Source organism: Eptatretus burgeri, chromosome 9 (assembly GCF_056783735.1).
Source record: "Eptatretus burgeri isolate ZD-2024b chromosome 9, Ebu_testis_v1, whole genome shotgun sequence".
Classification (NCBI taxonomy): Eukaryota; Metazoa; Chordata; class Myxini; order Myxiniformes; family Myxinidae; genus Eptatretus; species Eptatretus burgeri.
Window position 1 is genome coordinate 94408009 of NC_140969.1, and position 16272 is coordinate 94424280.

Here is a 16272-nt window from a genome sequence, read left to right on the forward strand (position 1 = left end):
GCAGCTCGTTCCGTTTGCGATTGCCTAGCGGTTTTATATCGCCAAGCCCCGTCGGACCAGAGGTACGGTTTATCGGCTATTAATCAGCCAGCTAATAAATCCGAACGCAATTATGGCAGTCAATGGTAGGAAAGGACACAACGAGCAGGTGACATTCAACGATGGGGAACATTTATTTGTACACGTAAGCAATGCAATGAATGGGGGTAGGGGACAAGACACGAGTAAAAACCTACAGCCGATATCTATTTATTACGTACATGCACTTACAACAATTCTACTTATGGACAAGGCGCGAGAGACTTTCATGCAAAAACCCCAGAAAAGAAAGATAGAACTGCTCGTAAGCCTTTAATGTTCCTCAGAGCTGGGATGACTGAAGGAGCTCCGCAAGGCCGTGCAGGTTACCTTCGTTGCCCTTGAGGCGACTCGATGGTCTTTTTGTCGGCGACCCTCCGTATGTCTCTGTTGTCAAAGCGGCAGCTGTTGTAACGGCGGCTTGGTTGGTCCAGGGCCTAGCAGCGCGGCCTGATCGATCGGGCCTGGCCGACAACGCTTCAGAGGAGCGAACGGGCCTTGCTCTTTTAGAGTTGATGCTCTTTAAGAGCCCGCTCACTCCTCAGCGTCGCTCGACCGACTCGGGGCTCGATTGCTCGGACCGTTATGTAGCTTGCTGGCGACTTCTCTCCAGCTGGCGACTTCTCCCGACTCCAACTTGACTGCCTCCACCGACCAACAACGACCAACAACGACCAACCCGACTTGGTGACTTGGCTGGCTCCAACGACGAACGTACTCCACTCCTCCGATCAACAACCAGCCTCTCGGCATCGAAACGCGCCTTTTTAAAGCCCGGAGGGGTGAAGCCGCTGTAAGGCTTCGCCACCCGAAGGTGGCGCGTGCCCCTTTCACCCTTGAACTTTCACCCCCGGCTGGTTCCGCCCCTTTCGTCGTTTTGATCCGTTTTGCAAGTCATGCGCGGCCGTGTTTGAAATCACTTTGCCGCTGTCGAGGATGCCATCGTGTTTGTTTGTGGAGATGTTGTTTGTTGGGGATGTTGTTGTTGGTGAAAAGATGGTGGCGCCGTGGAGATGCTGGTGAGATGTTGGTGGTTGTGGAGAAGGTGGTGAGGAGATGTTGGCGGTTGTGGAGAAGGTGGTGAGGAGATGTTGGCAGTTGTGGAGAAGGTGGTGAGGAGATGTTGGCGGTTGTGGAGAAGGTGGTGAGGAGATGTTGGCGGTTGTGGAGAAGGTGGTGAGGAGATGATTGTTTAAAATAAAGATAGAAAAGAATAACACTACCTCAAGATTCACAGCCCGGCAAACGAATAAATTCCGTTATACATCGGTGGGGAAATTTAACCTGGACACACACTTATCGACATAACTGATCTTCGGGGAACCTGAATGGTGATCTGTGAATTTCCACAACCGTAACACTATATATATATATACATGTACATACACATTACATATACATATACATATATATATATATATATATATATATATATATATATATATATATATATATATATATATATATACATATATACATGTACATACACATTACATATACATATACATATACATATACATATGCAAACGCCTATACATATACAGTATGCAATTGAGAAATTACAGGTTATTAAAAAAACAAAAAAGTGGTGATATATATATATATATATATATATATATATATATATATATATATATATATATATATATATATATATATATATATATATATATATATATATATATATATATATATATATATGTGTGTGGGTTAGATAATATGAGAAATATCCATCACCTCTTTATCGGTCCCCATGACTCTCACCATGTGCAGTTGACCAGCAATTTTTTTTGTGGTCACAAGTGCATACGTAATAAAAACCAGTGCCTCTGACGACATAATTATCTCCAGCCGTTTGTCTCTGCGCATAAAGAACTCACGTGTCCCTCAGGCCTGAGAACCGCTCTGCAGTGAGAGTGCCGTTGCTATAGGGAGCACCTGCTGCCCCTGTAATTGGCGCAAAAAAAACAAGAGGATCAAACCAATCACTGCGCCCAATGCGTTCCCTTTAAACCGCCGTGTTGTGACGTCAGGCGGGCAGAGCGAACGCGACGCCATGGAGATCGGGAAGGCGATCGGGTCCGCCTTCCACACGACGGGTTCGACGGACGTCGTGGTCCACGGGGCATCGGCGAACTCCTGGACACCTGTCCACGGCATGCGGCGTTTGGATGATGGCCGCTATTACGCGCTCGTCGTCGTGGGGGAGCTAAGCCACGACGAGCAATTGCTGAGCGCTGCCTCACACCTTGAGCGAGGTATGGACGGTCATCTCGGGGGTGAAGGATGATGATGTACCATGTACCATGTACCATGTACCATGTACCATGGTCATAGACGTCGGTATGAAAGAAGAGGAAAATAAAAAAAGGAGATAAATGTCCCCCAAGATGTACGAAGAGGTGTGGGATGCATCCCCAAAGGCATGTTTAAAATGGCAATCCTTCATCGTTTTATGGTTAAGAAGGCTCGTGTGTGGTGGTGGTGGTGTGGTGGTGGTGTGTTGTGGCGTGTGTGTGCATCGTCGAACATGCGCAAGATTCATTTTCTTCTATTATATTCACACACACACGATGTGGATGAAGATTTCCCACGGTTGCATCCGCACATAGAGGCAATGTTTATAAAGGAGATGACAATTTTTTTTTTTTAGCATTTTCCACCGGGTTCTCAACCTTTTGATGGTTCGGATTGCTCCGTCCTAAAAGGATGGAGGATTTGACGCAAAGCGTCGAGCTCGCTACATACATAGGGTGTGGTCCGTTGGAGTCTCTCAAACGTTTCCCTGCAGAACGATGTGGTTTTCATTCCAGGACAATGTTTCCATCGGATGAGTGATATAAACCCTTAAATTTTCACCGTCTCGTGATAACTTTCACAGGAAACACGCAATGTTCGTGGTGAGTGTGAGGCTAAATCACGTCTTGATTGAAGGTAATGCCGAAACGGAAAAAAACAAAATGCCCAATTATTGCCTGTTTACATCGATAGAGCATCACTATGTCTCGGAACACAAGGGTGGACTGTCACAGACAGGACGCATTACCAATCAGGCCATGGAATGGCTGAAGGCATCGACGCATTTTTCATATCCAGGTGATCTTTCAATGGAATGACGTACTGCATACCCTTCGCTTGTCGTTATATTGGCACGAAAGTGGAATCAAAAGTGAAAAATCAAAATTCATTCCATCGGATGAGAATATGTTTTATCTAATCCCCTTTTGCATATGAAGTACTATTTAATATGCGATTTTTGTCAATATACGTAAACCATAACATCGCAGAGACAGAAGATTTGAATATATATATATATATGAGGCCCTGCAGGAGGAGTGATGTAAGCGACATTTTTTAATGATGTGATGATGGTAGGCTCGGATGATAGGGGAAGGGTTAAAATAGTGCTATATGGCATTAACTCCAAAATGGCCAATGTGTCCCTTACATCACTCCTCCTCGCGGCACCTCATGTATATATGAAGGAGCATTGTGGTTTCGATGTGCATGCTCGAGGTTTGAAGAGCAAGCAATGGGAAGAAAGAAAGACAAAAACGATTTCAAGGTATAGTGTTGGGATGTGACACATCAGACAGTGGGTGGAGGAACAGATGGAAACGTGGCACAGGTGGGGGCATGGTGGCGAAGGCATGGTATGTAGGGCAGGGTGGTGTGGGCAGAGGTGTGGTGCGCAGGAGGATGTGTGGAACGTAGGTCAGGGTGACACGGTGGAGGCATGGTACAAATGGCACTGCAGCATGGGCACAGGTATGACACACAGGGCAGGGTGTCGCAGGTGGAGGTGTGCCATGCAGGACAGAGTGGTGCGGGTGGAGGTGGAAGGATATGATAACTGAAGACGAGATGTGCTGGATCTGTGCAGAAGACCGCAGGTTTCTGTGGAAGAATTCCTAAGCTTAGTTAATATCAGGGGTGGCAGATATAGGAGACCAGTCTTGAAGTGAGACAGCTGCTTTCAGTCCCTGCCAGTTTGGCTCAGTGAACTACCAGACTCACCAGTGCTGAGACATCCCTCTGAGAATAGCCAGAGAAATGTTGACTCACAAGCACATGATCAGATGAACCAAATGGAACGGAGGAAGAGCAGGAGACATTAGAAGGGAGGATTAACCATTGGCAGAAATCCGGGTCAGAAAGTTCACAGATTGACTCAGACACATTAAGTCAAGAGAAGTCCTTCACTGCAGTGCCATGGCTGGTGAAAATAGGTACCAACACCCTGCCAATTGGCATGGAGACAGTTGAAATCATCACACATGAAGAAGAGAGGGATGGGTGGTTAAAAGTTGGTCCATATTGGCTGAAAGAGATGTAAATGGAATTGTCACTGTTATGAGGATGGTACAACACACAAACAAACAAGAGGTTAGAATAGAGGGGAAGTTGCAGCCAAAGATCCTCCTGGGGATTTGGAGATATAATGAAACAGAAGACCAAGAAGGAACCCAAAGAAGCAAAGAGCAAAGATGAAGTCATCAGGAGGAACCTCGATAGCATTCACATTTCAGCTGCTACTCCTCTACCCTCAAACCCATCCAGGCACAGCCAAGTGAGCCTTATTCAACAACAACAACAACAACAACAACAACAAATCAAAAAGAACCAAGATAAATAAAATAAATAATTCTGGCTGCCAGACCATGTGTCTGATCTTGGTGAAATTTAAAACATAATCCATATGACTACGAGATCATAATTGTGAAATTTTGCATCGATCGATAAAGCGGTTCAAGAGCAAGAGGTTTTTAAGAAATATTTTTGCTCAATCCAATATGGTTTCCAGACCATGTAGCCTATCAATTTTTTGTGAACACTCTGGTATCCCCAAGGCTTGGGGAAGATGTGTGTGAAGTTTCCCCTCAATTTGTTCAGCCGTTCTGGAGAAGAAGATTGTTATAGGTTTTAGGGTAAATCCAATATGCCTGCCAAACCATGTGACCTATGACATCATAGGTGTGAAAGTTTTGTTCCTTGTGGATAGGTGGTCATTCCTGTAATGTTTCGCCTCAATCTTTTCGGCCATTTCAGAGAAGATTATTGAAGGCTTTTTTTGTTGTTGTTTAAACTATACGGCTGTCGGAATCACGTGACTGACGTCATCAAATCTTTTTTTCTTTTGACAATTTATTGCTTGATGACCCTCAATTTTTCAATTTTTTTTTTTTTTGCTATGACACTCCAAATTGAACTCAGGTGTATCCAATTTCATTTGATCATCCTTGCGAGGTCTCAAAAACTTAATTGGAGTCCACCTGTGACCAATTCAATTGAGTGGACATGATTTAGAAAGAAATACACGTTTAGGTACTATATAAGGTACCACGGTTGACGGTGCTTGTCAGAGCAGAAACTCTACCGTGAAGTCCAAGGAACTGTCTGGAGAACTCCGAGATAGAATTGTGAGGAGTTATAGATCTGGGGAAGGGGATAAAACAATTTCTTGAGTGTTGAAAGTTCCCAAGATCACAGTGAGCTCCATTATTAAAAAATAGAAATTATATGGAACTACCCAGACTCTTCCTCGAGATGGTCATCTGACTAAACTGAACAACTTGGCAAGAAGGAGCTTGGTCAGGGAGGTGACCAAGAACCCAATGACCTCTCTGACAGAATTGCAGAGCTCTTTGGCTGAGCTGAGATAGTAGAACCTGCCGGAAGGACAACAGTCTCTGCAACACTTCACAAATCTAGGCTTTATGGGAGAGTGGCCAAACACAAGGTACTCCTGAGCAAAAGGCACATGACAGCACTCCTCGAGTTTGCAAAAAGGCAAGTGAAAGACTCTTGAGACCATGAGGCAAAATATTTTGTGGTCTGATGAGATGAAAATTCAACACTTTAGCCTGAATGCAAAGCGCTACATCTGGCAGAAATCAAACACAGCTCATCACCATCCCTACCAAGAAGCATGATGGTGGTAGCATCATGCTATGGTGATGCTTTTCAGCATTGGGGACTGGAAGACTTGCAAGGGTAGAGGGAACAATGAATGAAGCCAAATACACACAAATCCTGGAGGAGAACCTGCTTCAGAGTGCAAAAGACCTCAGACTGTGAGAAGGTTTATGTTCCAACAGGACAATGGCCCCGAGCATACAACTAAAGCACCACTGAAATGGCTTCAGACCAAGAATGTGAAAGTCCTTGAGAGGCCCAACCAAAGCCCAGACTTGAATCCCATTGAGAATCTGTGGAAAGACTTGAAGATTGCTGTTAACCGACGCTCCCGATCCAACTTGACCGAGCTTGAGCAAATTTGCAAGGAAGAATGGGAGAAAATCCACAAATTCAGGTATTGAAAAGATGCTTGGTGCTGCAAAACTTTAATATAAACATAAACAGACATTTTGAAGGACATTATCATAAAAAGAAAACTACAAAGCTTTTCGTTGTGCTCCAACAGCTCGGTTTTCTTTTTATGATGATGTCCTTCAAAATGTCTCTGTTTATGTCTATATTAAATCCAGATATGCAAAGCTGCAAAACTGATAGACATACCTAAGAAGACGAAGCTGTAATCGCTGCCAAAGGTGCTTCGACAAGGTATTGACTTCGGGGGTTGAATACTGATCGACACAAGACATTTCAGCTTTTCATTTTTAAGTGATTTGTAAAAAATTATAAAATCATGTTTTCCCTTTGCCATTGTGGGGTATTTTGTGTTGATTGGTGACAACTTTTTTTAAGTTAATCCATCTTAAATTCAGGCTGTAACACAAAATGTGACAAAACTCAAGGGGTGTGAATACTTTCTGAAGTTACTGTATAATACATTGTGGTTATATACAATACCCGTCAAAAGTTTTAGAACACCCCCATTTTCCCAGTTTTTACTGAAATTTAAGCAGTTTAATATTTCAATGTACAGTACTCTGAAATTAAAGCATAGAACAAATAAAAAATAAATCATGGAATCGTTTTGTTGAACAAAATTTAGCCAAAATTTTTGACTCATCAAAGTAGCCACCTTTTGCAGATATAACAACCGAACATACTTGTGGCATTCTTTCCACAATGGAAATCAAATATTGTTCGGAAAGTTCTTCCCAACACTGTTGCAGAAGTTTCCACAAATGTGTTGCACTTGTAGGTTGCTTTTTTTTTCACCCTTCTGTCCAGTTCATCCCAAACCAGCTCAATGGGGGTTTAAGTCTGGAGACTGTGCTGGCCATTTCATGATTTGAAGCCTACCGTCTTGTTCTTTTCTTCTGAGGTAGTTCTGACATAGCCTGGAGGTATGTTTTGGGTAGTTATCTTGCTGTAGGATGAACCCCTGACCAACTAGGCATAGACCAGAGGGTATTGCATGGCGCTGCAAAATGCTGTGGTAGCCCTTTTGGTTCAGAGCGCCAGTCACTTTGTGCAAGTCGCCGACTCTGGATCCAGCAAAAGAGCCCCAGATCATCACACTTCCTCCTCCATGTTTGACAGTTGGTGTCACACACTGAGGAACCATCCTTTCGCCTACTCTACGGCGTACAAAAACCCTGCGTGATGAACCGAAGATTTCAAATTTTGATTCATCGATCCATAAGACCTTATTGAAGTTTTCAGTCATCCACTCGTGGTACTTCATGGCCCAGGCAAGCCTCTTTTTCTTATTTTGCCATCTTAGCATTGGCTTTCTTACTGCCACTCGACCTGTCAAACCTGCAGCTCGAAGTCTTCTCTTCACAGTTGAAACTGAGACTTCCTTACTTTGACCAGTGTTAAGTTGTGCTTGAAGCTGCTGTCCTGTGAGCTACCTATCACACAAGCTGTTGACTCTCAGAAACCTGTCTTCTGATTGTGTTGTGGCTTTGAGTCTGCCAGACCTCTTCCTGTCAAAGTTTCCTCCAGTTTACAAGTACCTTTTGATTGTGCAGGAAACTGTACTCACTGACACCTTGGCATCTTTGCGATTTCTCTAAAGGAAAGACCTACACTTTTAAGGGTTATCATGGTCTGTCCGTCTTCCTTTGTTAATTGTCTTTTTCTCACCATTATGATAGCAACATACTACTTCCTGCAGTGCAATATTGTCCAAATAATGCTTCAGAGGGTGCAGCAGCACAGTCTGTTCCAACACTGCTTTTATACAGAGAGAGGGTTTGTAACGAATCAACAAAAGTTGGGACACTTGAAGGAATTGTTTGTATCAACTTTCAAAGCTAAATTTACTTCCATTGCTGCAGAACAGCTGTCGTTGCTAACCCCTTACTTGTTCTCTGAAAAGGGCCTTTTTTAACAACTCTGAAATTTATTGCTTTTCAGTTTTTGTTAACCATAACTTTTTTTTAACCTCTGGCAGTTTACTGCTTAGCTTTCTACCATTTCAGGTTATTCACTGGACTTGAACTGCTTAAATTTCAGTAAAAACTGGAAAAACGGGGGTGTTCTAAAACTTTTGACCAGTCGTGTATGTTGGATCATTCCAATTTCACTGGACCATGGACTAACACCCATCCCTAAGGCCCAAGGCCTGCCAGTCTGTTCTGCTTCATGCAATGGTGGTGCATTATTTTATTGGGATGGAGTCAGGCCAGCTTTGTAGCCAATGGGTGTAAAGCAGTGGGGTGCAGTCAGAGCAGCTGAACACTGACCTATGTGTAATATTGGGGACTTTCGGTCACAGCTGTCAAAATAGAAGATTTTAAAAACTGAAAATGTGACATTGGGTCTAGGTACTTGGTTACGAGAGGACGTTCATTATTTATTTATTTTGGTAAACATGGGTTGGCCTGTTTGGCATTTTCATCTGAGCTTGTGCTTCATGATACAATAATATACAAATAAATTGAGTTCAAGAGAACTCTACTTGGCCCATTATGCCTGCACTTAGCACCACATTCAATCTATCGACTTATCAACTACATTTCTCTGGACAGGGCTGGGGGAGCTGAGGAGGAATGAGTAGAATGTACAGCAGGTGCAAAATATCACCGGGTATCAACCCGGCTGGGGGGGCTTATATTTTCGGTACCTTCATTCCATCATTGGCAAAATTATTTGTGGGAGTGCCTGTAAAATTATTATGAGGTGAGTTACCTTGCCTTTTTGATGGATAAGTGCTTTCCAAACATGTTTCATCCCTGGATTCATTGTCAGTTATTTGAGTTATCCTTTTCCTTTTGATACCTTCACTAGTTTTGTCGGTGCTCTTTTCGATATGCGTGCAGGTCTGCGGAAATGGCCTGTGGATCCTCTTGTGTGCAATTTGGATCAAGAACTTCAAGCATTTGTTTCCCGCCACTCCGCACGCTTTTCCGTAGAAGAACGAGGTGTGTACGTGTTTGTTTGTGTGTATGCGCCTGAGCATAAGGACTTGTGCTGAACATCTGCACCTATTGTGTGATAATAATAATTATTATTAATCCATATTAATGAAAATGTTTTTGTTTTTCTTTACTGCATTTTACCTCAATTTTGTTTGTGCAATTAGTCAAATTTTAGCGTCAGTCGAAAACTAAAGAATTGCTTCATTTCATACAAGCTTTCATTTTGAAAAATCTGCAGTGTTTAATGAACCAACTAAACTGTACTCTGGTTCATTGTGTCGGGGAACTAATCAATACATTTATTGATGATTGCGAAACTAAAATGTGAAATGCATTGATTTACTCTGCTGTCGAAGGTGGATGGAGATTATGGTTTTGCCCCTATCTATTTGTCTGTGAGCAGGATATGTTAAGTTATGGACATGTTGGGTGTGGGACAAGGACTAATTGATTCGATTTTGGTGAAGATCCAGATACGATCTGGATACTCCAATTTAAAAAAAAAAAAAAAAAAATTCCAAGTGATTCTTCTTCATTGAGAGATGGGGCCAAAAATGATGTATCGGACAATATTTCAAAAAGTTGTGGATGGATGACAACTTGGTGGATAAGTTGGGTCGGTGATGAGAACAAGCCTATTAGGTTTTGATTAAGATCCAGATGCATATCTTGCCTATTGGGATACAAAATGTAAACTGTTCAGTGTGGCGGAGGCATGTGCTCCACCGACTGCCGTTCCAGTATGTGCTTGTTATTGAGTCTTAAAAAAAAAAAAAAAGCCTGAGGACACAGATCGATCTCTTTCTAGTTTGATGGGCTGAAAATGCATGATGACCAAACTATTGGTTCCAGTGTTGAGTTCATTCCATCACAGCTGATGGATATCCAGAGGTCTCCTTTAATTTGGCAATGCTGTTTGACTTAACTACAATGACGTGTTTCTGGCCACAACAGGTTAAATATAGTGGGGGGGGGGGGGGTTGTTCGCAAAGGGGTTGCAGTGTTATGAAGAAAACCTGTTGAGGATTTTGGGAGATTGCCAATCTCACTTTTATCTATTACCAGCTTCCATACATTGATATTTCTGCCTTTGTGTATTTGATGCTGACAGACAGAAGATGAAGTCCAGGGGCTGGAAAAATAAATGGCAAATGTCGAGCTTGTGAACGAAATTGCCAAACCAGAGTGTTCGAGTTTAATAACCTCTGCTTTCTATGCACATCCTTATAAATACAATCTGCTTGAGGTTTGCCTTGCACATTGAGAGCCCTATTGGATCAATGCCAGTTGTATTCTTCAAACTCATTTGGGCTTCTATATTGTTTGAGTTGGCCTTGCGCATACATAATTTTAATTAGTCCTTCCTCGGCCCACCTGAGCTCCTGACCACATACAAAGCTTTCGTCCAGAGTCTGGTGGAGTACTGTTCTCCCTTCTGGGCTGGTGCTCCTGCCTCTCACCTTTCTCGGCTTTACGCTGTGGAAACCAAGGCATTTAGGATCAGTGGTATCTCCCGTGATGAGGCTGAGTCTTTGGGCCTCTCACTCTCTCACCGCAGGCAGGTCGGTGGTCTTTCTGACTTCTACCGTCTCCTATCCAGTCTCGCCCCCCCCCCCATATTTTCACAGGGTGCTCAAGGTCCTCCAGCAACCCCCTTCTGGTAAAACTACGAAAATCACGAATCACTGCTCACCTTCACTCTTTCCTTCCTCTTTTTTCCCCACCTTTGGAATAAACTCCCTCACTCTGTTCAATCCCATTCTTCCCTCCAGGCCTTCAAAGCAGCTGTTCACCACCACCTCTTATCTCCCCCCATCCAAAACCTCCATCTTTTCTACTCTCGTTAATCCACCCCAAACCCACCTCCTTCAAATTCCCTGCTTTCCTTCCTGAAAGTCCCTGTAATGTCCATCTTGTATACCCCGTGTTCCCTGCCCCACCCCTCTCTCTTCCAGAGATCTCCAAATGCCTCTGTTCCCCACTGTTTTGTCCTTTCCTCTCCCACCCCTCTTGTCTCATGCCCACCTTGCTGTGCGTTGTGTGTTAGCTCCAATACTAGCCTCGACAATGTATACAAAAAAAAAAGTTGACCGATTTATCCCTCTACCCCAAGTGATCTTACAACTTTACGCATAAGCTATCTGCTCCGAGCTTTTTAGGTCATCTCGTCGAGCATGACCTAATAATATAGGTGTCGATGTCCGTTCACAATGAAGTTGAAGCAGGTGATCTGGTCATTAGTGATCCTGATAGAGGTTGATGAGATGTACACGATGGTATGACTTTCAAGGTCACCGAAGGTCAAGTTCACAAGGCCTTTGAAGTTGCGATAATGACGATTTTCAAATTCTATCTCCTCCGCCATTTCTCAAGCGATCTTGAATTTGATTGTAGCATATGAATCTATGGGACAATGTCTAAATTTGGTCAGGCCGGGTTTTCGTGTCACGTGACTTCAAAGTTTGCAAAAACTGCCCTACCTTCAGGAGGCTATATATTCTCTACTGGGCAAGGTAAAAGTTAGTGAATGGTGTCATTGCATAGCTGCTGACCTTGTCTTTCATGTCCATTCGAAAGAATACCGATATCTTCGAATACATACACGTCACGTGACTTTGAATTTTGCGAAAACTCTTCATGTAGTTGCAAAATGACGATTTTCAAAATCTATCTATCTCCTACATTTCTTAAGTTATCTTGAATTTGATTGTGGCATATGAATCTATGGGACAATATCTAGATTTGGTCAGGCCAGATTTTCGTTATTCGCTTTCGTTTTCGCGTCACGTGACTTCAAATTTGGCCAAAAATCCCTCCTGACCCGAGAACACTACACCCGAGTGACAGGAACTCGTGCTTGTTTCTCGCAGAGATGACCGTCACTCCCGCACGGGTGTATTTTTATTATCAATTTCACCAAATACTTAATTTGGCTTTTCCTTATGAATAAATTTGTGGGGTATATCTCTTTCGACAAAGGCTATGCCCACAGCTGATACTGTGGTGGTGTCAGGAAGGGCATCCAGCCACAAAAAGCCATGCCTCAACATGCCTTTTGGTGAAATGGGGACCTGAGTTTGTGCTTCCCCATCTGGGTTAGTTGCTGTGGTGACACTGGGCAGTGTTGCTACATTGTCCAGAGGGTAACAGGTTGGCACTTACTGCCTGATAGTACAGAAGCCCGACCCCAGTCATCGCGGACTGGGAGGCTGCTCTATCAACAGGCGACTAATACTACTTGTGCTTTAGGCCTAAGTCACATTTGCTCTACGGCTAGGATACGGCAGCCATACCCCCCCCCCTTGAATTAACAGAAATGTGCGGCGGCCACAGAGTTTCTGAGGTGGCCTCAGGGTGGCCCTACGCCGTATGGCTATCTTTTACAGGCCGTAGGGGTCGCCGTGGAATTATAGCACGGAGTTGTAACTTTTTTCATTTCTACGTTGGCCGTAGCAATTCGACAAGACGTAGATGTGTTCCACGTCAATCGTACGTAGTGTGTACGGTGGGCTTGCATTATTCGTGCGGTTGCCGTAGGCTCTTATCAATGAAAAATGAATTTTGCCAACCCCCCAAAAAAATTTATGGCGGCCGCACTATTTCCACGGTGGCCTTGCGGTCTGTGTGACTACCTGTGGGCAACGCAGGGTCGACGCACGGTTCCCCTACACCTGCCGTGCATCCTACGTACGGCCTTCGTAGCAGTCTGCGTCGACCGTGCGTCCACGGTGCGCTACCGCTAGAGATCAGAGTATAGGTGTTTGCCACCAGTGTTGGGTACAAAAGCGATAATCTGATAACATAATTATCTGTTAACTTTTTTATCGGAAGTTAACTACCATTTATCGTTATCGGACCAGTTAACTTCCGATAACTTGTTTTTTTTTTTTAGTCCCATAATGTCCGTTATTTTTTTGTCCGCTCACATTTTTATCGTTTCCGGGTCGCATTTCGCCGTTTCCGGGTCGCATGTTTTTGGTGTGTTTGTAAGTTCGTGCGTCTTTTTTAATTAACGGTGCCATAATCTATGATATATACATATGAAAAAGAACTGGTATATATACCCACACGTTATCGTCCGTCTGGCCGCACGTTCGCCTTAAGGCCCCCCCTGCGGTCACCTTGCGGGCACCTTGAGGTTACCTTGCGTCTGCCTTGAAAATTCAATGGCCGCCGCAGGGACGCCATAAGGTCACCGTGCGACATCAAATCAAAGACCGTACGGCACCCCCACGTTTTTGGTCTCCACAATTTATAAATACCCTGTGCGGCTCCCCGAAAAATAAAAACATGTGACTGCAACATTGTGTGACCGTGGAAATACTGCGGCCGCCCTATAATTGCTCGTGGCCGTAGATTTTGTAGACCCTACGGCCGCCGAGCCAAATGTGACTTAGGCCTTAGTGCCATGTCGTGCATGGATGGGTCACCCATGAGGCGTTCACTGGACTGCTGGTGTTATTACATCAGGTCATGTAAGGTGCTGATGGCTGGGATTATTGTGGCATGCACTGTACCATGGGGGATGACTTTCAAACTCAGGTTCACTCACTTTCCTCTTTGTTAAAATATATGGCTGTACCAATTACAAATAAGAGCAAACCTGTCATGCATAAAGCACCCACTCAGCGTGACAAGATAGGTATTAGAGCTGCCAATCTGAATGTTGGTACCATGCATTGTAGAGCTGGTGAGATCATGGAAACTTTGAGCCACAAAAGAGTGGATGTATGCTGAGGATAGGACAAAGTGAGGAGGAGAAGGATGAGTTTTGGGACACACTTGTGCATGTTGTTTCAGGGATTAGCGAGACAGAAGTTGTGTGATTGGAGGGGATTTGAATGGACATGTTTGAGAGTTAGCAGAAGTATATGAGTGTGTGCATGGTGGTTCAAGTTTTGGTGTAAGAATACTTGAGTTCAGGGATGCTTTAGATATGGACGTCTACAACACAATGTTTAAGAGGAGGCCGAGCAGACTGATCACTAAAGAGCCAGATAGACTACTTTCTAGTTCTGAGATTAGAGAGGAAGTTGGTTAACGATGTGAAAGCAATAGGTGGAGAAGAATGTGCCTTCCAACATCGGCTGCTAGTGTATGATGTAAAGTTAAGTTGGAGCAGGTAAAACAGGAAACCTTCTTTCCCAAGGAGAAGAGTATGGAAACTAAGAGATCAGAATGTAAAGGAACATTTCTATAGGGAACTTTTAGAAATGATTCTTGGAAACTCGGTGGTAGGAGAGGATGTAGAGAGTAGTTGGGATTCTTTAAAAGATCGGCTGCTGCGTGCAACTGATAAAAGATGTGCGCCTTCAGAAAGTATTCACACCCTTCGACATTTTTCACATGTTATTGTGTTACAGCCTGAATTTAAAAAAATTTAAATATTTTTTGTCACTGATCCACATAAAATACCCCAAAATGACAAAATGAAAACATGGTTTTAGAATTTTTTGCAAATTAATTACATGTAAAAAAAAAGAAAAGCTGAAAAGTCTTGAATTAATAAGTATTCAACCCCTTGATTCGATACTTTGAAGAAGCGGCTTTGGGTCTTCTTGGGTATGTCTTTATCAGCTTTGCACACCTAGATTTGAGGATTTTATCCCATTCTTCCTTGCAGATTTGCTCAAGCTCTGTCAAGTTGGATGGGGAGCGTCGGTGAACAGCAATCTTCAAGTCTTTCTACATTCTCTCAATGGAATTAAAGTCTGGGCTTTGGCTGGGCCACTCAAGGACTTTCACATTCTTGTTCTGAAACCATTCTAGTGTGGCTTTGGCTGTATGCTTGGGGTCGTTGTCCTGTTGGAATGTAAATCTTCATTGCAGTCTGAGGTCCTTTACACTCTGAAGCAGGTTCTCAAGGATCTGCCTGTATTTGGCTGCATTCATTGTTCCCTCTGTCCTTGAAAGTCTCCCAGTCCCTGTCATTTAAAAGCATCCCCATAGCATGATGCTGCCACTACCATGCTTCAAAGTTGGGATGGTGTTAGACGAGTGATGAACTGTGCTCAGTTTCCACCAGACGTAGCGCTTTGCATTCAGGCCAAAGAGATCAATTTTCATCTCATCAGACCACAGAATATTTTGCCTCATGCTGTCAGTTTTTCATGTGCCTTTTTGCAAACTCCAGGTGAGCTGTCATGTGTCTTCTTTCTTCTCAGGAGTGGCTTCCGTCTGACCACTCTCCTATAATGCCAAGATTTGTGAAGTGCTGCAGAGATTGTTGTCCTGATGACAAGTTCTTCCATCTCAGCCAAGGTTCTGTCAGAGTGGTCATTGGGTTCTTGATCACCTCCTTGACCAAGATCCTTCTTGCCCGGTTGCTCAGTTTTGTCAGACGGCCATCTCTAGGAAGCGTCTGGGTCGTTCCATATTCTTTCCATTTCCTAATGATTGCGCTCACTGTGCTCTTGGGAACTTTTAACACTCTATAAATTGTTTTATACCCTTCCCCAGATCTATGCCTCCTCGCAATTCTATCTCGGAGTTCTACGGACAGTTCCTTGGACTTCATGGTCGAGTTTCTGCTCTGACACGCACTGTCAACTGTGGGACCTTGTATAGAAAACTTGTGTTTCTTTCTAGATCATGTCTAATCAATTGAATTGCTCACAGGTGGACTCCAATCAAGTTGTTGAGACATCTCAAGGATGATCAAAGGAAATTGGATGCACCTGAGCTCAATTTAGAGTGTCATAACAAAGGGGTTCAATACTTATCAAAGGCAAGATATTTTACCTTTTCATTTTTAATTAATTTGTAAAAAAAAAAAAAAAAAAATATTCTAAAAACATCTTTTCACTTTGTCATTATGGAGTATTTTGTGTAAATCAGTGACAATTTTTTTTTTTTATATATAACCCATTTTTCATGCAGGCTGCAACACAACAAAATGTGACCAAAGCTGAAGGGT

General features: G+C 43.4%; 1 protein-coding gene across 2 annotated transcripts in view; it reads left to right on the forward strand.

Moving 5' to 3' along the window:
* The window catches only part of LOC147020655 (microtubule-associated protein 1B-like), a 90827-nt gene that overhangs the window by 11304 nt on the left and 63251 nt on the right, over window positions 1-16272 (forward strand). The window contains exons 1-2 of one of the 2 annotated variants that reach the window (XM_085896188.1): window positions 2067-2336; window positions 9258-9359. In XM_085896188.1, coding sequence (XP_085752314.1) covers window positions 2135-2336; window positions 9258-9359 — 304 coding nt within the window. In that variant the 5' untranslated portion in view covers window positions 2067-2134. Of the gene's footprint in view, window positions 1-2066; window positions 2337-9257; window positions 9360-16272 lie in introns of those variants that run through there. The other variant, XM_085896189.1, reaches the window with a different exon arrangement.